Source organism: Mirounga leonina, unplaced genomic scaffold (genome assembly GCF_011800145.1).
Source record: "Mirounga leonina isolate KUSES-001 unplaced genomic scaffold, KU_Mleo_1.0 Mir_82, whole genome shotgun sequence".
Lineage (NCBI taxonomy): Eukaryota > Metazoa > Chordata > Mammalia > Carnivora > Phocidae > Mirounga > Mirounga leonina.
Genome location: NW_023270825.1, coordinates 13,672,224 through 13,698,402, shown reverse-complemented (window position 1 = coordinate 13,698,402; position 26,179 = coordinate 13,672,224). Strand labels below are relative to the sequence as shown.

General features: G+C 42.5%; 1 protein-coding gene across 1 annotated transcript; it reads left to right on the top strand.

Moving 5' to 3' along the window:
* LOC118002218 (eukaryotic translation initiation factor 3 subunit E-like) lies at positions 1–23,519 on the top strand. Its single transcript, XM_034992542.1, is given in 3 exon segments — positions 1–175; positions 2,328–2,447; positions 22,241–23,519. Coding segments are annotated over 3 exon segments (1,512 nt in total). The 5' UTR covers positions 1–15; the 3' UTR covers positions 23,473–23,519.
* Positions 23,520–26,179: the final 2,660 nt, after the last annotated feature.

Sequence of the window (26,179 nt, the reverse complement as noted above, 5' to 3'; positions counted from 1 at the left end):
TCTGGGACATACAGTATGCCCTCATATATCACTGCTAATTTACAAATGTCCTGGTCTGTAACTTCCTACCACGATCCCCACTTAAGAGTTCAGATTCTTCTCAAGGAAGAAAATCTAAGATGGAGATTTGCCAAAACGGGTACTGACTCCCAGCAGGTATCCCATGCTGGCCTAGGTATGTGGGAGATTAAGAGATTTTTTTCCTTAGACAGTGTTTGTCCACAAAGAGTTTATATTCTGTTCAGGGACTGTCTGGGGTTGCCAAGGATTGTGGGCAAACAATGTATTAGGGAAGTGTTTCCGGGAGAAACTAGTAAGGGAGAAAGGGAAGCAGAGTAGGGCAGGAGAAGAAGGCAAGCAAGGGAGCAATTTAAAGTCAAGATCCAGCCTCAGCTTGATCAAGCTCCCCAGGAAGGGAACTGGGTTTTTTAAACCCACATACCACACATGTGTCACCGGCTACAGGCCTTCCAGGAGGGGATGGAGGACATGATACCCAGCACTTCCTGTTCTGAGTGACTCTGCGTGAAGTGGCTCCTGTAAATTAAGGGAAGGCAGTTCTCTGAAGGAGGTTGGAGGTGTGAGCCATCAGGAGAGAAGTACCCAAAGGCTCGAGGATAGGTCCAGTGACCCAGTAAAGGGGATCTGTACCAAAAGCATTCACTGGAGTCCACCCTTTGCCCCACTCAGATTCATGTGCTTCTCACATTGAGTCTAGTCCATTTTGTCACAGCTTATTCAAGATTCTAATTGATCATGGATCTAATAGGACAAATCACAGCCCCTGCCACTGTAGCTGGTGCCAAGATTATAATGAATATCCATCATCCCTTTTCTCTATTGTCCGTTCTAGATTCCCCTCATCCTCAACTAGCCCTCTGCCAGACTCGGTGGCTTGCCTGGTAGGGTGACCCACATCTTCATCCTTCAGGGGTCTGAGCTCCTTACTACTGTGTCTTTATCAGGTAGTAGCTGTTGCAATTGCCTGCTTTCAGTTAACAGTAGGCACGGAGAGCAGCCAGAGAGACTCCAGGGGATCAGCTGAGGTATTTTCCTCCAGGAACTAGAACCTCTAGACTCAATGTCCTAGAGTTAGGAGGATGGGAAGGGTGTATTGCCCAAAAAGTTCACTGGGAGTGATAGTGAACCAGACTACTCCTCTTTCCACCCCTTGGTTTCCAGACCCACGTATTCAACTCACTGGAGACGCAATGCAAAATAATGACTGTCGGTTTAAGGCACATATTGCATTCTGAAGGACGGGGCCCAATTTCACAGAGCATCATTTCTAAGTTAGTGCCTACCTATGCCTTCAGAATGTGGTTACGATATATCATGCTAGAAGCTTCTGAATGGTATATGGTGGGATCAGATTTCACAGTCATGTGCCCATTATCATACCTCCTTTGTCAAAAAATGGGCAGAAAATATTTTATGGGATCCTGTATCAGTATATCAGACATTTTGAATCTTCAAATAGTGGATCTTGCCAAGGCACTGCAGGCAGGAAAGGTGAATTCATACACTAATTTGTATCAATCCCAGTCCGAACAAAATGCTGTCACTTCCAGGGTGAGAGGACTTCACATCATTAACTTTCCACCAAGTCTCTGATTGCTGTCCTGAAGGAAGGGCACCCTACTGGGGACACAAAGTCGGTCTCTGTAGCTCACAGGTCAAACATCCGCAGTGGCAGCACTCAATCAGCTTTGGTGAGAAGGAGCCTGTGCTTTCTGACTCATGCATAGCCTCCGTCTCTGCCACAAAGCTACTACATTCATGGGCCTGTGCCTATCACACAGGAACTACAGGAGCTACGGACAAAGGCTGGCTGACATTTACCGGACAAGTCATCCTGCCCACCTGGTTGCTTAAAGCTTCTTCTGCAAGAAATGCTCTCTGGTAAGCACTAATGTGCAATACCAAGATCTTCACTCTATCTATCTCCTCACCTGGGGCCACCTCTCCCTTCATACCAATTGGATCACCAGGTGCAATGCCCAAAGCTCTGCCTATTACAGTTTATCCTCATTGGTCTCTTCAGAGCCCCCTTTGGTTGGGGGGATAGTTCATCAACTGTCCAGTTTCAGTTTGTACCAATGGACTGAGTCAGACTATCTGTGAACCAAACTGGGGATCTTTCTTCTATCAGCTGGCCATGGGGGATACCCATAGGTGTGAGCCAATAGAGATGCATTTGTGGGTAGCTCACATAGAGGTGTAGGTCTCCGTTTCGTGCAGTTTACTCATATGTTGTGGACCTGCGCAAGCCCAGTTCCACCCAATTCCATAGTCCTTATGATTATTTCCTCTGTCTTTCTCAAAAGCTAGAGATACCATGCAAACCATGCGTCCCCTTCCATCTGGATCCCATCACAGTTTACCAAGAGTGAAAGTCTTAGTCACTGCAATGGTACAAAGATACAGGAGGCCACAATTAATAACAGGTATGAAAAAAGTTTTTTTTTTTTGCTTTCTTGATGCTTTATCATAGTACTAATTAGAGTTTTACTTGTACGTATGTCCTTAAATTTCAGTAAAATGAGATATTGTATGCAATTTAATATAAAAATATATTGAATTTCTAATGAATTTTAAAAAGTACAGAATGCCTCCTCCCATGAGGGATGGGATCCCCATTTTCATCTTGCTGGTGAATGAGCTACATCCAGAATCTTAAAGTCAGCTTCCTGGGACTACTTGTGGTAATAGTTGTCTCAAGCAGGTCCCCCAGATGCAGACCCCGAGGAGAGAATTTGTGTGCGAGTGATTAAGCAATTTACCCCCAGAGAAATTGTAAGGGAGTAGGAAAAACAGAATAGGGAAAAAAATTAGCCAGGCAAGGTTGTGATTTCAAGTAAAGTTCCAGATTCAGTCTGAACCCTTGAGAATAAATTCCCCAGTGGAGTTTATCCTACCTAAAAGTAGGGGATCCAGGTTGTTGTACTTCTGTACCAGTCAGTCAGGCCACCATAGGTATTTGTAACTTCCCAGGCTCTTTTGGTTCTAGAGGTATCTGAGTGAAGTGGTTCCAGGGGACCACAGATTAGCTTCCCGAAGAAAGTTACAGATAGGAACTTCTGGAGCAAAGCTTGTAGAAACTGGGGGATGGCTACACTGAACCAACAGGGAGGATTTGAGAGGATCTAGACAAGAGTCCCACAACCGCTAAAGAAACAAAAATTAATATATGAACAACTGACTTAAAGCTTCTGGTTGCTGACAAGATGAGAAACTGAACCGAGCTTCTTTCCGCCTCCTCCCAGACTCGAACTCTGAAGAAACCACTGGAGAGATGTAGAGAGGCTGGGTTTCCATTAGCGTGTTGTTGGAGGGCATAGTGCATGACTCAGAGCATCAGAGAGAAGGGTGCTATGGAGAGTTTTGCTTCCCTCGCTGCCCTGAGCAGATCATTACCTTCTGTGATTAGGTTATATAAGATTGTGCCTTCCATCTTGCTAGCAGACTCTCTCTCTATCGTGTCTTTGGATTGCATGCTTTCATGGCAAAGAACTGAGGGAGTCTCCTGCCAACAGCCAGAAAGGAACTGAGGCCCTTAGTCAAATAACCCTCAAGGAACTGAATTTTGCCAACATGCATTTGGAAGAGGATCGTTTCCCACTTGAGCCTTAACGTGAGAACCCAGCCCTGGCCAATACCTTGAGTGCAGCCTGTGTGAGAGCCTGAAAGAGGACCCAGCTAATCACATATAGATCCCTGACCCATGAGAACTGTGTGAAAACAAGTATATGTTGGTTTAAGCCACTAAGTTTGTGGCAATTTGTTATACAGCAATAGGTAACCGATGCTAGCACTCTGCAGCTGGTCTGTAGGCTTGAGCACATCTGCGCTGAGGATGGTTATCTGTGCAACAGGTTTTATCTATCTGCTGGAATGCCAGGCCCGCTTTTGGGGCCCCCTCCAGCAGCGAGGCTTTGCCCTGCACATAGTAGGCTCATAGTCAATGACTCCCAGGCAGGGGCTCCAGGCATTTATAATAACAAAAACTGACTGGGTTCTCACTGTGTGCCAGGCCTCGTTCGAGGCACTTTACAAATCTCAATTTATTTAATCCTCACAACAATCATTATCAGTTAGGCTCTAGTAGGATTTCCATTGCAGATGAGAAAAACGACTCTCGGAGAGGACACATAATTTGCCAAGGCAGTAACACCTGTGAGTGGCAGAGTTGGGATTTATGCCCTGGATGGTCTGGCTCCAGAGCCCACGCTGCCTCTTAGAACCGAGAGGAGTTGGAGCTTGGTGCCACGCAAACAGCGTCCTTTTCTGAAGTGCCATAAAGCATTCGAACTCCTCAGCCACTTGTCAGCTGTTGGAGGGCAGGCATGTATCTTCTTTGACATGAAATCCCACCTTGCATATTTAAAACATAGCTACAATAGGACCCTTAAAAAGTTGGTTGAATGAGTAAGTGAATGAATGAATGGATGAGGTGTCTTTGAATAGCATGTGGAGACAAATAAAAAAAAAAAGGAAATATATAGAATGCTCTATTTCTAGATATTACACACCAGCAGACTCACGTGTCTCCCACAACACATTTCTGTGCAGTTCTGTCAATCTTAGCTCTTCCGGTGCTTATTTGATAGCACGAGTTAGGAAATATGTGTTTTTCTTGCCTTGGAATTGAGAGAAGAAATAATTCACAAGAGGTAAGTGAAGTGGAAGACAGCTATTGTCCCTAATAAGTGCGTCTGTTTCTTATTGGTCTGACTACACAGGCATGCACAGAAAACCTTGGATTATATCTCATTCCGCACTTAGGGCAGTTTGTTACCTGCAGGGATAAGTGAGGTTATAGAATGGGTTGGTTCAAGGAATGTACTTGCTTGCTTGTATATGCAAATATGGCTAAATTGCTTAAAATAACAAGTTGCTTAACACCCTCAACTGAGGGAATTTGAAATGTTCAGACATCACCTGTCTTTAGGCTGCCTACAAGCATGGGGAATGAAAGATGGTTTCTTTCAATGCCAAGTTCCTTAGCCACACAATGATTTCAGAGTAGGGAAAGCGGCTGAAGTCTTGTCTCATTTTTCATTGTTTTCGGGTACGAGAGTCAGAGTCATAGTTTATTAACAGTGTCTGTGATTCAGTTGCTTTGGTTTCTAATACCACAGACAAAATGTGAGTGGGGGAGTTCCATTAACTACAAGACCATCCTTTACTCTGTAAAAGTGGACTCCGCCATTTTAGGTAGTGTGTTTCGTTTCCTGAGAAGACTGGTAGGACTGAGCTTTATTTCTGTAGCCTTTCCCCTCTGTTTTGCTGTCATCCTGGCTGTGCCACGCAAATCTGGTGGCCTTGCACCTGCTTACAACTTTTCACTGCCTCTTTCAGGCCCCTCAAGAAAAAGGACTTCTTGGCCTGATAGCCAGGATGGCTTCTTTCATCCAGTTCCTACTCCTCTGACTGACTTCAACTCAGTGGTTTTCCCTAACCCCCACCCCCCCAGCCTCCATATTCCTACTCTTCTGCACTTTTCTGTTTCTCAAATTTTCTATGATCCCCAAAGCCATTGGTCTTTGCACGTGTGGTTCCCATTGTATTGGGAACCATTGCCTTCCTTTCCCGCCTCCCAGCCCTGATCCAACTCTTTAGGCCTGACCCATTAAGAAGTCGTTGGCAGTGTCTCAAGCATTCTTTCAGCTAAGGTTGGTGCCCTCCTCAGGGCTGCTATGTTCCCCGTGCACACCTTACGGTGGTCCTCTTGAGGAGCTGGATGGCCAGCTCTGAGAGGGCGGGGACTCTCCAGGTCCTCTCTGGCGTCTCAGCACCCAGCACAGCGCCTGGTTCATGGAAGAAATGAGAAACACATAAAATAAAATAAAAAATCCATTGAGTGAATGTTCTCATTAATCTCCTGTTAACCTTCGTTTCTCCACTTTGGGTGGATCTAAATTGCAATTAGTACAGTTTGTAAATTTCATTCAAGATGAATGACAGTTTAAGTAAAATAAAAGCTGTTAGCACAATAGAAAATTTCCTCAAAATAAATTAAATTAACTCTTGAAATGGATACCACATGAACTTCATGATGATAATTTAAAGCAAAAATTTGAAAACCAGTTTCTCAGATTTTAGACCTTTAGTACTCATTCCAAGTCAATTGATTTTCAATTCTTACAGACCCTTGTCATTATATGGGAACGACCTACACAGTGATGCTGCCTCTCACCCTCTCTCTCAACTTTGCTTAGAAAGTGTGATGTGCATTTTTTTTTTCTGCTGGCGTAATAGGGTAAATACATTGAGATTTGCTTCTGGTCATGCTAATACAGGACAGAAAAATTGCTAAGAAGGTCTAAAGAACTCTTCTAATGCACAATATTTATGAGCCAAAATGATTTTTTTAGAACAAAATTTTCTCTGTGCAGGGTGCACTGCGCAGTGTCCCTCCTCAGCTGTTATCAGCAGTAATAACAGTCTTACCGAAGAGAAGAGATGAGGTTTAATCATTTGGGTGTGTTCCTAATCAGACCCCAATGCTCTCCTGGATGGAGGTGAATTTGAAACTGGCACTGGGAGTTGATGAAGTTGTGGCTTTATTTTTGAGGATTTTGATGGGCTTTGATCTACTTTGTAAACTATAAATCACTGTTGGAGTTTTGCTTACCGTCTTAAACAATGTCTTCTATCATTGTGAATGTTTAGAGCCAGGGTCCTATTTGTAGATCATGTAGTTCTTATTCTGGGGCAAACTCTAATGATATTCTTGTTCAGGAAATTGAAGTCGGCCTGACCCCACTTACCAGGACTGACTTCGTGGGTCTGCTGGAAAGGCATTCAGTGGTTTACCAGGCAAGTCAGGAAACAAGAACAAAACGCAAGAAAAGGGCCTGAGATACGGAGAGTATATTGGCTTCCAAGGGCTGTCATCGACATTGTCGATGGCCTTGGTGGCTTCCAACAATAGAAACCTATGCTCTCACCATTCTGGAGGCCCGAAGTTCCACATCAAGGTGTCGGCAGGATTGGTTCCTTCCCGAGTTTCTGAGGGAGAATCGTCCCATACCTTTCTCCTCGTTTCTGCTGGTGGTCTGCAATCTTTGGTGCTTTTTGGCTTGTAGACCCATCACTGCAATCTCTGCTCTATCTGAAGACGTGGCCTTTCCCTGTGTGTGCTCCTGTGTCTGGGTCTCAGATTCCCTCTCCTTTCTCTTAGAAGGATACCAGTCATTGGATTTAGGACGCACTCTTCTGCCAATATGCAAATGTCTTATCCAGGTGACCTTAAGACCCTTAACACAGTTCCATCTGCAAGGGCCCTACTTCCAGATAAGGTCACATTCCATGGACCAGGGGCTCGGACTTGAACATATTTTCAGGGGGGACATGATTCAACCCACAACTGAGGGAGAGTTCATCTGCAATAACTCCTTCCTGCTTTGACCCTCCCAAGAGCTCTCCATATTTTGACCTCTGGACTTTCTCCTTCAGCCACGGAAGCAAACCCCTGCTTCTTATTTGTAGTATTTACAATAAAACCAGAATCTGAGAGACCATGGTGAGGAAATTTTAGACCCTGAAAAAGAGAAAAATCACCAAGAAACAAACCAGGAAGACTGGTCCTAAAAACCCTAAAAGATCAAAATAGAGAACAACTGATAAATAACATGGTCCCATTTTTTCTTGTTTTGGCAAAGCAAAATTACGTATATGTTCATAGAAAACTTCTGGAAGGATATATATAAAAAAGGTAGCAGAGGAGGTTATGTGAGGGTTCGAGGATTATGGGATCTTAAATTTCTTCTTTATGTGTATTTACATTTTATAATCTTAGGTAATTTAAAAAATACCTTTTTAAACATTAGAACTAATATAGTTTATTAAAATATAATGAGATCTCAGGATGGCAAAGGATCATCTACCTGCTCTGGTCTTTCCAAGACGCAATTGTTCTAAACTCGAGTAGAGATGGTGGAATAGGAGTCCGTTAGTGTCTTTCCCTGAATCTCTTTATCACTATGAATTCCATGCACAATATCCTGGTATTTTGGTCACCATGTGGATGATCTTACTGAACTGTAGATGTGAGAGCTGGAAAAAACCTCACACACCATCTGGTCTAACATCCTAATTTTACAAATGATGAAAAAGAGCCCAGAGAGGGTGGCAGGCTCTCCCAAGGTCCCACAGACAGAGGTGGAGCTGAGACCCCATGTGGGGCTCCTTCTATTACTGAGGGCCCCTGCTGTCAAGGTCTTGTGCACAGACCACTGGACTAACATGAGTCATAGTGTCTATTTCCAGTTCAACTTCTAATGAATAAGCCACTTATCTATGCCACTACTAGATAGGCATTTGTGAAGACTTATTCATTGAACAATTATTGAATACTGGCACCCTGTCCCAGGATATGCTGGCCCCTGGGTATAGAGATGGATGTACACGTCTTCAGGATCTACCCAGTTAAGAAGAAACTGTAATCTAAATGTCCCCGGGCCTACCCAGGCCTGCAGATGGGGTCATTTTACTATAAAGGCCCAACTCTCCATAATGGAAGTTCCCAGCTGCTATCCTGGGAATTCCACGCCTTCACACTGGTTATTTTAGGAAGTCTCAATGCACCAGGACCTGAGGGTTTGGGTTTTGCTGGTCATGTCCATAGTCACTCAACAGCAGCTCTGCTCATGTTCCCCCTAGGGCCCACTTGGGAAGTCTGATGGTCTAAAAACCATTTGAGGAAGTGTGATAGTCAGTTTCATGCGTCAGTTTGCCTAGGTCATGGTACCCAGATATTCTGTCAAACATTATTCTAGATGTTTCTTTGAAGACATTTTAAAGATAAGATTAACATTTACATAAGCAGACTTTGAATAAAGTAAATTACCCTCAATATTGTGAGTGGGTCTCATGCGTTCAGTTGAAGGCCTTAATAGAAAAAAAAAAAGACTGACCTCTCCAGAGGAGGAGGGAATTCTGTTAGCAGACTTGGCCTTTGGACTTGAACTGCAACTCTTCTCTGGGTCTCCAGCCTGTTGGCCTACTCTGCAGATTTTGGACTCGCCAGGCTTTGTATTCGTGTGAGCCAATCCCTTAAAAATCAATCTCTCTCTCTCTCTCCTTCTTTCCCTCTCTCTCCTTCCCTGGTCATAAATGTCCCAGCCACCCAGGGGCTTGTCAGAAGTCTTTGTGGAGAGAAGGGTGGAGAGAGCCCAGTCCCCTTTTCCCCCTCCTTAACCCCCAGAGCAACTTTGGGGATTCTTTTCAATAAGCATATTCCCAACGTACTGTTTTCCCCTCCCAGATATAAATGATGATGGTGATGATGATGCCGTGATCATCATATCTTAATACAAAAGTAAAATTTATTGAGCACTAAGTATTAGTCAAGATGCTTTAGATACATGAATTCATCCAAACTTCTGAAGAGTAGGGGCGCCTGGGTGGCTCAGTCGTTAAGCGTCTGCCTTCAGCTCAGGTCATGATTCCAGAATCCTGGGATCAAGCCCCGCATCGGGCTCCCTGCTCCGCAGGAAGCCTGCTTCTCCCTCTCCCACTCCCCCTGCTTGGGTTCCCTCTCTCGCTGTGTCTCTCTCTGTCAAATAAATAAATAAAATCTTTAAAACAAAACAAAACAAAACAAACAAACTTCCGAGGATTAGAACTGAGGCACAGAGGGGCGTCCACATGGCTCAGTCGGTTGAGCATCTGACTCTTGATTTCAGCTGGGGTCATGATCTCAGGGTCCTGAGAATGACCCTGCCTCAGGCCCAGGGCTCAGCCCGGAGTCTGCTTGTCCCTCTCCCTCTGCTCCTCCCCACTGCTCACGGGTGTTCTTTCTCTCTCTCTCTTAAATAAATAAAATCTTAAAAAAAAAAAAAATGAACGGAGGCATAGAGAAATTAAGAAATTGGCCCAAGATCATCTGTCTAGGGAGTGGAGAGCTGGGCTGTACTCTCGGGCAATCCCTTGACCAACAATGAAAATTAATGTTAATTGAGCACTTACTACGTCCCCAGTGCTGTATATGGATCATCGTCCTTAATGTTACGGCCGCCCAACAATGCAGTGACTATTATCATGCTGTCCGCCCCGAAGAAGAGAGTGAGGCACAGGAAGTTTCACTTGCTGCCTTCGTCCCAAAAACCTCCAGTGCACCGACTCTGCTAAGCCGTTGGGAGCCACGGCTGGGTCTGAAGAGTGGAAAGATATGTTTGAAGCTGTGCTTTTGGAAAATCAGTGTGGCAGCGGTGTAGAGGATAGACTGCCTCTTCCTGGCTCAGCAGCACCAGCTGGGACATCTAACCATAGAGCCGGCAAGTGCATAGCTGGGGTAAGAGCCGCTCCAGTGGATGAAGGCTTTTGGCTCCGCAAGCCCCCCCTTTCCTCATTGCGGCTGCTTTGGTGCCTCCCTCCTTTGCTGTACTTCCTGTCGTTTTGAGCCCTTCTATTGGCCCATCTCAGCTGCAAACGGTTCCTGAGTCGAGTCTGCTCTGGAAAGCCAAAATCCACCACCAGCTGGAGCTGGTAAGGCTGCAATACTTCCTGTTGAACTGGGTCCTGGGGGCAGACACTGCATTGTTATTTGTACCCAAAGCTCTTTATTCGTGGTGCTTTACGAAACACCAAAGGCCAAGTCATCTGTCTTTGAACCGGACAGACCACAGACGTAGAGAAGACAACAGAGGATAATCAGCTCCCTCCCCTCGTACACCGTCACCCCATTCTGCCTGAGCCATTCCCTCTGCTGCCCCTTCCATTTCTTTCATCGCCCTTCCTGAGGGGTCTTATTACTGAAATAGACTCCTAATTAACACATCAGGTTTCCCCTGTTCCAAAAAGTCTCTGAAATTTGCCTGTTCTGTGATGCCGCTCACTCAAAACACCCCCTGCTGCCTTTATTTTGTTCTGCTTTTTGTCCTGGCTTGTATCATTTGTTTCTTTGTATTGAAAGCTTGTCAGCTGCTGGAACCTGGCATGTATTAATTAGGAGGATGGTCCAGTGCACGACACAGCTTGACGGAAAGCAAGTCTGAGTGGGAAATTGGGCAGAGAATCAGAAGGAAGCTGGGGCAAGCAGGAGTCGGGGAGACGGCTTAAGACCATGACCCAGTTTTCAGACCCCACGCGGCCAGCGGGCAAAACCTTCTGCGCTGTGATCCTCACTGCCGCTCACTCAGCCGGTCTTCACCTTGTGGGTAACAGTGCTCGCCAGGTCTCACCTCTGTGCCTTTGCCCAATCTGTCCTCCTCCTCCAGGACGCCCTTCCTGCTCTCTTCTACCTATCTGACTTCTGGGGACTTTCCAGGCCAAAAGGAAAGTTCATCTCCCTGCCCCCAAAGCCTTCCATGGCTCCTCCAGTCCTAATTAACTGCCATTTTCATGACACCCTTACTCTGTTTGCATCATGGAGTCTCCCCCATGATGATGTAGTCTCCTCGACGACTCTCCCATCATCAAAGAGAAAAGGGGTTCGGCCAGACACAGGTGGAATAAGAAAGAGGCTTGTTAGCTGCTTTGGGTCAGACGTGTGTCTTCGCCTTTGGAGCAGTCCCACGCCCTGGGCCCCCCAAGAGCAGCATGAGAAGAGGGACAAGCTGCACAGAGTTGCAATTGTAAACCAGTTTCTGCAATTTGGTGTCTTGGGCCCTAGGAATCTTGGGCTCATATCTGAAATATCTATTTCTTGTCCTGTCCACAGGTTTTAATACACGGGGTGAACACTGTTGAGGCTCTACCTGATCCCCTCAAAATCCTTTTTCCATTCTTAGATGGTCTGCTCTAGGCTTGTATGGTTGCTTCCAACAGCCAGCACCAGTGACTCTTTGGAAGACTCAAATCAGAAGTACCTGGAAACTGATATGCTCCTTGGGGGGGCCCTTGGTCGATGACTGGCTGGTGCCCAATATGAAGGCCCAGTTCTTTGTCCAGAGTTGGGACAGAGACTGAGGCATAACTTCTATTCCACAGCTCTCCCAGGGGCAGGTCAAGGCTGGGACTTGGCCTGAAATGGCTCCTGGCTTGGCTTCTTCTGGTTCTCTATCCTGCTTATCTGTCCTCCCCCAACTCCCCCACCCCCACTGATGTGCCTTGGGGAATAGTTCCTTAGAAAATCTTTTCCCATGAATATTCATTTCCAAGTCCATTTCTGGGAGGACCTGACCTAAGATAATACATATGATGCATCTCTTCATTGGTCACTGGCAGTCACCTCCCCCCCCACCCCTACCCACACAATCTAGGAGTTTCCACTTTTTTTGAGTGATGGTTGACATTCTCTTTGAGGTAGCCCTCCAGGATCTAACTCCAAGTAAATTTTGTGCAAGTCAGGGGAGCCCATATTTCAAGTCAGATCATTCCACACATGTCGTCTGATACAGTGAAAATCTACCCAGTCATTCCTTGGTTATGGGATAACAGATACAGTCAGAAAGTTATTTTTATGTATTCCCTTTAGAAGATAACATTTATCTTATTTTTTCAGACTTTCCTCATTTAAAAAAAATTCTACATAATACATTTAAGAACATCAATGTACTAAAATGTTGGTTTGTGAATAGTGGAATCATCAGCACCAAAAAGGATTCTCAGAGCTTGTCTGTATTATTAAAACATTGACTGTGGCGTTGGGTCATGTGCAAAGGTTTCATTTTATTTTAACATTCCAAAGTTTGCAAAGCTAGCCAGTGAAGTGTCATCATTCATCCTCCTAGGGAAACAGTAGTAGCTTCCCCCTCAACAACATTGGATGCTGCCAAGGTAGTCACCGATAGATTCCACGCATCTTTTTGGATCCTACATTCTTGATATTGTGACTCAGAAATGCTTCTGCATCGCTGGCCCTGCCCTAAACTCTTCTGAGAAGCTACCTCAAGCACTGAAGCAAAGAAACAAATTACCTTTCTGTCCTAGGGCGCAAGTCACTGAACTCTTCCTAACTTTATTTAAACCCACCCCTAAAATCCCACCACCATTTCTCAGCTTTGCTGCAGGTGTGTGTGTTCATGTCCAACCTCCCAAGCCCAAGGCCAGGTCTTGTTCTTTGTTCCCCAGCATAGGGCCAGGAGCCTACCTCTCAACCACATCAATCACACAAGAAACGAAAGTCACAGACTATTTTGAGTCAAGCCAAGGCAAATTGGGTTTGTATAAGATTCAACCGATTCATGGATCCAGGCAACTTGGCCAACGAGCGCCTCAACTGGCAACTGAAATGTACTTTTCTGAAATGTGATTTCTCAAACTCCGTTAGCTATCTGCCGTCAGGTGCATTTAGGTTTTCTTTCTAGCTCTGTCGTTCTACGATTTGATTCCTTTTCCTGCCGGAGAAATTCAGGTTTGCGTGAATTTAGGGACTTAGTACTTCAGATTTCTCAGACAGGCAGTTTATTAGGAAACCTCGTGTTTACTCAAGTATTTGACAAGTCCCACTTGGCCAGCAGGCTAAATGCAATTCCTTGAAATTCTGTCCCATGGACTCCTGGGAGCTAAATGTAACGTTTAGTCATCAATAGGATAATTTATGTTCATTCTTTCTACTTGCCTTCTTAAGAAGGGATTGGAGTTCATGCTGGTATTCTCTAGAAAACGGAACTGCCTTCCCGCCCTGTAAAGGTATGTTATTATGGAAAGAGCCTACCTATTTTCTGTGTTGGCTTCCTCTATGTTTTTGGATTTAGGCACAGTGTCTTTTCGGACGTGCTGACTTTTTATGGCTTCAAGCAAGGTAATGGTGTATAAATGCTGTTGGCCGTTTACCATTTGGGATTCAGCTCCATGTCTGGCTCTTGTTATGTAGGCATTTTCAGAGCCTTACGGCTCAGCTGTGAAAGCACGCCGGCTTAAAGCGAAAATGCAGTAGAACCTTGCTAATCTAACAACTTAATAACACTTGCCACCCCTGCACGGCAAGGACTTAATAGTAGGACTCAAAGCGAGGCTTCCTGTTTTCGGAATGCACGGAGCACATTCCGCTGATGACGGAGTTATCATAAATAATCTCTAACTATCTCTACGTCTGCTTATTAAAGCCAGTGAAACAAGATTATTTTATTGCTGCCCTGGTCTTTTAATTCAGCCGTGGAGAATAGCCTCCAAATACTTGACTGAGAACCCGATTGAGGCAAGCTAGCTTCTGCTCTGCCTTGTATCCTTCAGTTACCAAGACTGTGGAAAATGTCCTCTGGTTTGTGTCGTGCCTTGGGGTTCTTCGGGTGTCCAAAGACAGTCTTTAGGGGAATGTTCATACACACTTTAGATACAGACATCCAAACTCCACAACAGATGATTTGTTTTACTAAGGACTTTATTCACCCATATGTAATTCTCATTGTTTGGCCAAAACAGGTTAGTCCATTTTCTCTCCCTGTGGGGGTGAGGGAAGCTTTCATACTCATATTAAAGTTGTTTCCAATGACCTCTAAATGATTTTCAGGGCATAAACAGGTTAAATTTGTTTCTACTTACCATATCCCCCTTCATAAAACAGATACCGTGTTTCAAAAAGAAGAAAGACGGTGCGCCCGGGTGGCATCGTTGGTTGAGCATCCGACTCTTGGTTTCGGATCAGGTTGTGACCTCAGGGTTGTGAGATGGAGCCCTGCATCAGGCTTAGCGTGGAGTCTGCTTAGGATTCTCTGTCCCTCTGCCCCTGCCTCTCACTCTCTCTCTCAAAATAAATGAATAAATCTTAAAAAAGAAGAAGAGAGACTGAAAAAGTGACCGAGTGTTATTTTTGACGTGTCACTTATCTCAGCTAAAATTCTACTAACTCTAATCAGGAGATTTCAGTAGGAAGTTTCTGTGTGTATGTGCATGTGTGTGTCTAATATTTTTATAGTCTTTTATATGAGGAAACTTTTTACAGATCCTGGAAGGCAGCCCTCAGTAACAAAGTTTAATGGAGGCATAAGAGGGAAAATTGATGGTTGGTGTTTACAAGTTCCCATGAAAATGACTCCTAATGTATTCAATGAATATGTTTTCTATTGAGCGTTGTGCTTGCATCAGAGTACAACATAAATGCGCTGTAAAAATGGATATGGCCATTTAAAGTACCTTAAGAAATCCCTTGATGGTTTGTGGTCTATATATAATCCAGTGTCACGCAGGCTTCCTGTATGTGGGGCTTTAGCATGCCCTGTCTGGTTAATTCAGAATAGGGTCTAGGTGTGATGTGTGGGAACTGCTTTGGGGAGATCCCTTATTTTTTGGCAAGAAGTTGCTCAGAATTTCCAAAATAACTGTTTTCACTCTCTTGTTTCTTCATGTATGTCTAGAGATGGCATCTGTCAAGGAGGGAAAAGACACCTCAGAGCTTGCCCTGACTCGAGTTGTTCCAAGTGATGTCAATTTAACATCACTCCTTATAAATTAATGCAGACCAGATCATCATAACCCAAGTTTTCCTTCAAGAAAAGGGTATATACACATGGAGCCGGATATTTCCCTTATTATAAACTCAGCGTCAGTGAATGTGGCAGGAGAAGCCTTGGCAGCAGTCCAGTATTCCAAATAATTCTTAGCTGATACCTTAACCCTTGAGGGAAGACATTGCTAAAAAAATCAGTGGAGAGTAACCTCTGGGGTCTGCATCTTAACTATTCTAAGAAATTCTTCTGGGCTTCATGATCAGTATGATTTTTCCCACTGAATTCTTGGGAGCCTGCAGAAAATCTGTTGTAAATTTTAAAATAATCCTTTAAAAACATATGTGAGATTATGTCTCTGACTTGCTGAAAACACTCCTGTGACTTCCAATGACATTCAGAAGAAAAAGCATTAAGTCCTCACCCTGCCTCCAAGGTTCCTCATGAGCCAGCCTCCCTCACTGGGCTCCAGCTACCATCCCCCCTTGATATTCCAGCCTTGAACCTGTGCACTCATTTTCTCCCCCTGCCAGAGATGCTCCACTCCTGGATGACTCACCCTACAGCCATGACCTTCTTCCTTCTTCAGGTCTCTGTTCAGATGTCTCCTCTTCTTGGAGAGGTTTTCCAGAACCCCTCTGCTATGGGCTGAGTGGTATCCTCCCCAAATGCATATGTGGAAGCCCTAATCTTCAATATCTCAGAACGTGACTTCATCTGGTGACAAGGCCTTTAAAGATGTGCTTGAGTTAACATGGGTTTGTAGGGGTAGCACTCATCCAGTGTGATTGGTATCTTTATGAGAATAAGAGATGGGCATAGAGACAGATACCACACATGCACATGCACAGCAAGAAAATGGCCACCTGTCAGCTAAAGAGAGGCTTCAGGAGAAACCAAACCTGCCTATACCTTGATCTTGGACTTCTAGCCTCCAGAGCTGTGAGAAAGTACATTTCTGTGGTTGATGGCCCCCAGGCTGTGATATTTTGTTATGGCGGCCCAAGCTGACTAATACATCCCCCCATCTAAAGCCCTCCCCTGACTCTCCCCCGAAGCCTGCTTTACATCTCTTCCTAGCACATGAAGTATGAACCTATTTATTTACTTATATCTATTTTAAAATTGAGATATAACTGGCATATAATGTTACACTAGTTTCAGGTGTGCAACATAATGATTTGATATGTATGTGTATTGTGAAATGAGCACCACGAGAAGTCTAGTTAACATCTGTACCACACATCATTACAGTTTTTTTTTCTTGTGGTGAGAACCTTTAAGACCTACTCTCTTAGAAACTTTCAAATAGACAGTACATATTATTAATTATAGTCATCATGCTGTATATTATATCCCCAGGACTTGTTTCTTTTATACCTGGAAGTCTGTGCCTTTGACCACCTTCACGTATGGTAGGTGTTCAGTAAATATTTGATGAATGAATTAATAAACATATTAAATAATATGCAGTAGCCTAGCTCTACAATAACTGTACTAGGAGCTTTGAGCCATGTGTCAACACAGATATTGAGGTCCAGTGTTTAAGTCAAATGAACCGACTTGTTCCCTAAATGTATATTAACTTAGATTGAAATGATTATAATTTTGGCAGGCACCTTGAAAATGACATTGAAATGAACCTAATAACTAGAGAGGTACTAAGTGGAAGCTGTGAATATGCAATCAAATTCAAGAACGGAAAATGTTTTTTTTTTTCTGCTTTCATGGTCTTTGTCCTATATTTGGAAAAATTAGGAAAAAACACACCAGAAAGAAGCTAATGCTCAAAAACACAGAGATACTTGAAAGTCTTTGAACACCTCACCAGAAATAACCCAATAAGATTAAAATTCCAGATCAAAGTTAGCAAAAACACAGAAAGGGAAGAAAAGCAGTTGTGAGACTTCCCAGTCCCAAACATTTACCACCACACAAATGATTAATAAACGTGGGGTTCCCACAGCAAATAATTTCCATGTCCACCACCTGTAAAGAACAGCATTACATCACTGTTCTTGGAAAAATAGCTGAAGGTTTCCAACACTCGTGATCCATCGGTCTAGCAGCAGATAAACAATAGAGAAAAAATAAATAAATACAGAAGGATGGATCTTCACTGTCATATAATCAATCAGCAAACATGTATTGACTACCTGCTACTACTTGAAATTCTATCCATGGTGTCATAGGAAAATCCAACGTTCAATGCAAAAGCTTCTTGTGATTTACAAAGTCAAGCAAACCCACGGCAAATGGCCATGGACATCAGCCCTGGCTGGAATGAAAGGGAGGGCCCTGACACTATCCACTTTTGTCTCTCAAGATCCTTCCATACAGCTAGGGCTCCATCAGTATCTGTTGAATGAATGTCAAAATGGAAGTAGAAATATGGCAGTGACTCAGTTTCTTAAGTGACCCATGAGTCATGAATTCAAAGCTGTTAGAATCTTTGAAAGAACTTTGGTCAGCAAGCTATGTAGGGAAAAAACAGGCTACTGGACATCCAATCCAACGAAATGGGGATTCCCTACACTCCAGCTTGAAATCCGATAGTAGTCTGGGTCTATCGTTGGCTGCCCTCCAGGCAGCAATAGTGAATGTTACTTTTGTCTGCCCTCCGTGCACACCCTCTTTCTTTGGATAATAGCATCTCAATTGGCCTTTCTCACTCTTGGTTCACACAGTTTAAGGTGGAGCCAAGCCCCTCCCTAACCCCCAGACATGAAGATGGGCAATTGGATCAGGTCAGGCCAATGCAAGTTTTCCTTCCACTTGACCACAGTGATTGGTTTAGGGATATTAGATGACTCAAGATAGGCCTCTAAGACGCAATCCCAGGATTCATGCTGGGACTCCTGAGGGGGAAAACAAGCTCTGTCTTTCTACTAGAATTTAAACTTTTGGATGTAGGCTTGATGCTAGTCATTTTAACTTTGTCAGCAGAGGGGTAAACAGACTCTAGAGGTGGAAAAAGTATGTGTGTGTGTGTGAGAGAGAGACAGATAGATAACTGCCATTTGGTCACTTGGATACAGCTGTGCCTGAAACTGGCTATACCCTATGGTCTTGGTTATACCACCGACAAATGCCCATACTTACTTCAGCAAATTTGAGTTGGTTTCCCATGGCTTGCTAGCAAAATGACTTGAATAGTAAATACAGCAACACAGAGCAAGCCTCTAACTAGTTTGCCTTTCAGTGAGACATCCCATGGTGAAAGCAGGTGTCAAGAGATAGGAATTCAAATTTAGGGTTGGGGAAAGTTACCTCGCTGCTCTGTGGCTGAGTTTCCTCATCTGTGAAATGGGACAGTCATAAAACTTGCCTTATTGTGAGGATTAAGTAAATCAGTATATGAAAAGTACCCCAAATGTTAGCCAATATTGTTGTTATTAAGATTATTCCCATTTTTAAATTTTTTCATATTTTATTTAGATGTTATTCCTATTTTTAAAAAAGATTTTATTTATTTATTTGAGAGAGAGAGCACGTGTGTGTGTGTGGGAGGGGGGGTTGAGGGGCAGAAGGAGAGGGCGAAGCAGACTCCCTGTTGAGCAGGGAGCCCCACAGGGGGCTTGATCCCAGGAATCTGAGATCATGACCTGAGCTGAAGTCAGACACTTAACCGACTGAGCCACCCAGATGCCCCATGTTATTCCTGTTTTAAAAAATTATTATCTCAATGCCTGTGTTCTATTGCTCTATTAAAGGCACCCTTTTGGCATCAGCTTTGAACTGTTACCAAGTTGAATTAAATATCCACAGGGTCTACTAATTATTGGGTAAAATAGCCCTTTATCCAATCATTCAGAAAGGAAGTCCCTATTCAAGTCTGGGATTTACCTAACACTTGAATCCACTAGGAGCACCCATGGCTGAACAAGAGGCCCCTGGAGGACAGGGTGACTTACCACTGCAAGAGCCCATGAGGACCAGGAACCCAGGTCTCCATCTGCACCTGCAGAACCAGCCCAAGTTCCCTTCTCCATTGAATCAAATAGGGAAATGAGTATTTTTAGAGGAATGGAGGGAGAAGGATAATGGGAGCTTTAGCTTGAATCTTGAAGCTGTTGTAAAAGAAAATAACAGTGTCGGTAATTTCTCCTTCCTGTTTAAGCACTTTGTGAAGTGCCGTCCCCTAAATTAAACTGGGAAGTCAGAAAAAAAACGTGTTCCCATGCCAGCATACGGACCCACAGGCCCACTTGGCCAGAGCTTTCTAGCACCGGGGAGTTCTCCTAGAGCAGAGCTGGGGAACTGGGCCAGACTGCAATATAAGAATTTCCTTCTGATGTGGAAAAACAGAAAAAAAAAAAAAAAAAGAAAGAAATTTAATCATCTCAGTCAAAAACATATGGAGGCTTTCTGTTCAAATGCTTTAACTCTCTCCTTCTCCTCCTCCCTTCTCTTCTTTGTTTATTATAGTAACACACATACACACACATACACACACACACACCCAGAGTATAAAATTTCCCATCTTAAACATTTGAGAGCCTACGCTTTAATGGGCATTAGTAGAGTCATAGTGTCGTGCAATCAGCACCACTATCCCTCTCCAGAACTTTTTCATCTTCCCAAACTGAAACTCCGTACCCCTAAACACTAACTTAACTCCCCATTCCCCCTGCCCTTCCTCTCTGTCCCTGAAAACCACCGTTCTACTTCCTGGTCCCTGAAAACCACCATTCTACTTCCTAATTCCATGAACGTGATTAGTCCTCCCATTAGTGGAATCAGAGGGTGTGTTCCTTCCAAACGGGCTTATGTCGCTCACCATGATATCTTCAAGCCTTGTTCACATTGGAGCATATGTCAGAATTTCCCTCTTTTTAAAAGATTCAATACTATTCTGCTGTATGTACCACATTTATCACATTTTGTTTACTCCTATCTAGCGATGGATGCTGAGGTTGCTTCCACCTCAGGCTTTCGTGAATAACACTATGAACACGGTGTACAAATATCTGTGCAAGTCCCTGCTTTCCATTCTCCGGTGGAATTGCTGGATCACAGGGTAATTCTGTGTTTAATTACTGGAGGAATCATCATATGTTTTCCACAGCAGCTATACCATTTTATGTTCCCTCTGGCAATGCGTGGTGGTTCCAGTTTCTCCACATCTTCACCAATATCTGTTATTTTCTGTTTTTGTTGTTGTTGTTGTTTAAATGGCCATGCTAATGGGTGTGAAGTGGTATCTCGTTGTGGTTTTGACTTGGGTTTCCCTGGTAATTAGTGATGTTGAGCATCTTTTCATGGATTATTGACCATTTGTATATGTTCTTTGGAGGAATGTTTGTCTAAGTTCTTGGCTCATTTTTAATCGAGTTGTTTGTTTTTTTACTGTTGAGTTGTAAGACTTCTTTTCTATATTCTGGTTATCAGTCCCTGATCAGATGTATAATTTACAAGTATTTTCTCCCATTTTGTAGGTTGCCTTTTTGCTCTGTTGATAGTATCCTTTCATGCACAGAAGTTTTACATTTTGATGTAGACCACTTTATCTAATTTTCTTTGGTTACCTGTGGTCTAGGTGTCATATCTATAAAACCAATGCAAATCCAGTGTTGTGAAGTTTTTTCTCTGTCCTTTAAAGTTCTATAACTTCAACTCATATTTAGGTTTTTGATCCATTTCGAGTTAATTTTTGTACGTGGTGTCAGGTCCAACTCCATTCTTTTGCATGTGGCTATGCAGTTTTCCTATCACCATTTGTTGACAGAAAACAAACAAACAAAAAACACCCCACCATGTTTAGTTTCAAAATCACACATAACTGGAGATTTTGAAATCTTTCTCAGTTCTTTCAGTGTTTGCTCTGTGTATTTTGAAGTTTTGTGAATACACATTTAGTTGAATACACAATTGTGATGTCTTAATGAATTGATCTTGCATCATTGTGAAGCGTCCCTCTTTTTCTTTGGTTATATTCTTTATCCTGAAGTTCCCCTTGTCTGATATTAATAGAGCCACTTCAGATTTCCTGTTATTAATATTGTATAGTATATCTTTTTCCATTCCTTTATTTTAACCTTTTTTATATTTAAATTAGATCTCTTTGAGGCAATGTTTAATTGGGGTCTTGCTTTCTTATCCTGTCTGACAATCTCTGACTTTTAATTAAAGTGTTTTTATTTAATGTAGTTACTGATATGGTTGGATTTAAGTCTACTGTCTTAACTATTTTTTTTTTTTACTGGGTTATCTGCTATTTTCCCCCTCTTTCATGGCTTTCTTTTGGATTTAGTATTTTTACATTCTATTTTCTCTGTATTAGCTTATTATCAATACCTACTGGTTTGTTTTTTTGGTGGAGTAGGGTATAGAGTTCACAATATGTATCTTTAACATCGCAGTCTACTTTCAAATCATGATATATCTTATAATGTATAACCTAAGAACCTTATAATAGTATGCTTCCATTTCTCCCTTTGGGTCCTTAATGCACTTTGTGCCATACATCTTACTTCTACATGCATAATAAACCCCATAATACATTGTTATTATTTTTGCCTTAAACATTCCATTCTCTTTAAAAGAAGATTTTAAGTTAGGGAAACATATATTTTATCTTTACACACACAGTCACCATGTCAATGTTCTTCCCTTCTACGTAGATCCAGGTTTCCAACTGGTATCATTTGCCTCCACCTGAAAAGCTTACTTAAACATTCCTTATGGTATAGGTCTCCTAGATGAAAAGTCTTATTTTGCTTTCATTTTTGAAGGATATTTTTTCTAGATATAGAATTCTACTTTGACGTTTTTTTTCCCTTCCAGCACTGTGACAGTGCATTCTCCTTTTCTTCTGACTTGCATTGTCCCTGACAAGAAGTCTGAATATCCTTGTCTGTGTCCCCTGTTTATAAAATGTCTTTTTTTCTCTGGCTTCTTCTAAGAACTTTTTCAGCCCTTTTTACTTGGCAAGATGGTGGAATACGACTTGACTACTTGCATCGCGCACTTTTTGGATCAGCATCTAGTCTTTCCGTTGCTTGAGTTTCTCTCCATAAAAGAGATATATAATGAAAAAGAATTATTACAAAGGAAATTGGATGTCCTTAGTGATACCAACATGGTAGACTCTACTATGGATGTATACAAAAACCTTTATTCTGATGATATTCCGCATGCTTTGAGAGAAAAAAGAACCACAGTTTTTGCACAACTGAAACAGCTTCAGGCAGAAACAGAACCAATTGTGAAGATGTTTGAAGATCCAGAAACTACAAGGCAGATGCAGTCAACCAGAGATGGTCAGATGCTGTTTGACTACCTGGCGGACAAGCATGGTTTTAGGCAGGAATATTTAGATACACTCTAAAGGTATGTGAAATTTCAATATGAATGTGGGAATTACTCTGGAGCCACAGAATATCTTTACTTCTTTAGAGTGTTGGTTCCAGCAACAGATAGAAATGCTTTGAGTTCACTCTGGGGAAAATTGGCCTCTGAAATCTTAATGCAGAATTGGGATGCAGCTATGGAAGACCTTACAAGGTTAAAAGAGACCATAGATACTAATTCTGTGAGTTCTCCACTTCAGTCTCTTCAGCAGCGAACATGGCTCATCCATTGGTCTCTGTTTGTTTTCTTCAACCACCCCAAAGGGCGTGATAACATAATTGATCTCTTCCTTTACCAGCCACAGTATCTTAATGCAATTCAGACAATGTGTCCACATATTCTGCGCTATTTGACTACAGCCGTCATAACAAACAAAGATGTTCGGAAACGCCGACAGGTGCTAAAAGATCTTGTTAAAGTTATTCAACAGGAGTCTTACACATATAAAGACCCAATTACAGAATTTGTTGAATGCTTATATGTTAACTTTGACTTTGATGGGGCTCAGAAAAAGCTGAGGGAATGTGAATCAGTACTTGTGAATGACTTCTTCTTGGTGGCTTGTCTTGAGGATTTCATTGAAAACGCTCGTCTCCTCATATTTGAGACTTTTGGTCGCATCTACTAGTGTATCAGCATTAATATGTTGGCAGACAAACTGAACATGACTCCAGAAGAAGCTGAAAGATGGATTGTAAATTTGATTAGAAATGCAAGGCTGGATGCCAAGATTGATTCCAAATTAGCTCCTAACTGGGCAACTCAGGACTCTGGCTTCTACTGAAGAACTGTATAAAGACAAGATGAAAAAACTATAAAATAAAGATGAAATAATAAAACCATTATATAAAGGGTGACCTACATTTTAGGAACAATTAACAGTTTATAAATTTTGGGGAATTTGAATAAAATTGGCTGTGTTTCATTAAAAAAAAAGCTTTTTCATCACTGGTTTTCAGCAATTTTGGTTATATGTATTGTGATGTGCTTTTATTTGTGTTTTTTCTGCTTGGTCTTCATTGAGTGTCTTGGACCTATGTTTTTAGTTATTAAATTTGGGGTCACTTTGGCCATTATTTCTTCTAATAGATTTTCTGTTCTCCCTTTTCTAGGGCTCCCCTTTCATATATATTCGACTACTTGATCTTGTCCCGTAGGTCACTCAAGTTCTTTCATTTTTTTCAGACTTTTTTTTCTCCATATATTTCTTTTGTTATTTCTTCAAGTTCACTGATCTTTTCTTCTGCAGTGTCCAATCTCTTGTTACGCCTACCCATTGACTTTTTAAAATTTCCTTTGGTTCCATTGAAATTTTATTCATTTCTTTATAATAGTTTGCATTTCTTTCCTCATGTCATTTCCTCTTGAACATATTTATAAGAACTATTTTAAAGTCCTTGTTTGAGGGCCCCTGGGTGGCTCAGTTGGTTAAGCGACTGCCTTCGGCTCAGGTCATGATCCCAGGGTCCTGGATCGAGTCCCACATCGGGCTCCCTGCTCGGCAGGAAGCCTGCTTCTCCCTCTCCCACTCCCCCTGCTTGTGTTCCTGCTCTCGCTGTCTCTGTCTCTGTCAAATAAATAAATAAAATCTTTAAAAAAAAAAAAGTCCTTGTTTGATAATTCTATTATTGCTGTCATTTCTGGGTCTGTTCCTATTGATTAATTTTTCTTTTGGTTGTGACTCCTGTCTTCCTGCTTCTTTGAATGTCTAGTAACTTTTGGTTGCAATTATGAACATCACACTGTTTTGTGTCTGGATTGTGTTGTCTTTCTTTAAAGAATTTTGAAATTTGTTTTGGCAAGTATTAATGTACTTGTGGATTAGCTTAATTCTTTTGAGCTTATTTTAAAGCTTTGTTAGGTTGGATGTAGAGTATCCATTACCTTAGAGCTAGTTTATCTCCACAACTATGGCACAATTTCTGAGGTCTCTAGTAAATGCCTCAGTGGTTGTAGTATGCTGAATAAAGGCCTCCTGAAATGCCTACATCTTAATCCCTGGAACCTGGAAATATGTTAGGATACATGCCAAAGGGGAATTGAAGTAGCAGCTGGAATTAAATTTACTGATCAGCTGACTTTGAAGTAGGAAGATTATACTGGCTTATCCAACAGTTTTTAAAAACTAAAGAGGGAAGCAGAAGAGAGAACCAGAGAGATAGAGGATTCAGCTCAGTGTTGTTGACTTTGGAGATGGAAAAAGGGGGCCGTGAATCAAGGAGAGTGGGGGACCTCACCAAGGTGAAAGACACAAAAATGTGAATTCTTCCTTAGGTCTGCTAGAAAGGAATGCACCATGCCAACACTTTGATTTTAGCCAGTGAGATCTGTATCAGATTTCTGACTTACAGAATTGTAAGATAATAAACTTAGGTGTTTTAAATCACTACATTTATAACAATTTGTTACAGTAGCCATAGAAAAAAGGTTTCTCCACATTGACTAGGTGGCACTCAGTTGTCTCCCAGAGAGCTGTGGATGCTGAGAAACTTTCAGTTTATAGCTCCCTGGGAGTTCTTTCACCTTGCTTTGTTCCCTTTCTCTCAGGGATTATAGTCCTGCTGTCCAATGTCTGAAGTAATTGTATCATATATTTCGTGAGGTTGTCTAGTTGTTTATGGCAGGAAGAAAACAAGTAGTATTGGTTATTCCACCAGGACTAGACATGGGGGACGGGTGGGGACACAGAATTCAGCTCATACCAGTGCTTTTCCTTATTTAAGTTACTGTTTTAAAAAAGACTGGGATCTTTTCTCCCTCTGTTTCTATGGCCCATTGGCCATTCTTTATCATTGAATGGTGGCAGCAAAAAATGTAATGAGGTAGATTTGATTTGCTGGATAGTGTGCCAGGATATGGTCAGGATACAGTTCCTATCCTCAAGGGCCTTTCTTTTTGTGGTGGAATTATATATTTTTGATATTAAAATATTAACTGGAGCACCTGGGTGGTTCAGTCAGTTAAGCGTCTGACTCTTAGTTTAGGCTCAGGTCATGATCTCAGAGTCATGAGATGGAGCCCTGTGATGGGCTCTGTGCTCAAGGGGGAGTCTGCTTGAGATTCTTTCTCACCTACTCCCTCTGCCCCTCCCCCCATATCCCCACCCTATCTCTGTCTCTCAAATAAATAAATAAATCTTTAAAATATTAACTGATTTTTTTTGGTCCATAGTCCCTTCTTCTACCCATTGCTCCACAGACAGATTTCTATACACCTTGGACACTCACACAAGCCTCTTTATTCTCACATATGTATAAGCAGCATGAAAATGTTGAGACTGGGGACCAATGGTGGGCAGCCTTACAGTCAAGAATGAGCGAAAACTACACACTAACTGACAATGAAATACCCAGCAGAAATGAGGATGTCTGCACAGATGATATTGAAGACCAGATGCCCAGCTCCACAGCCCAGAACTTAGATGCAACCCCAAAAGAAATCAGGAAAACCTCAAATTAACTAGAATTCCTATTGGGCTGTGCCAGTAGCAT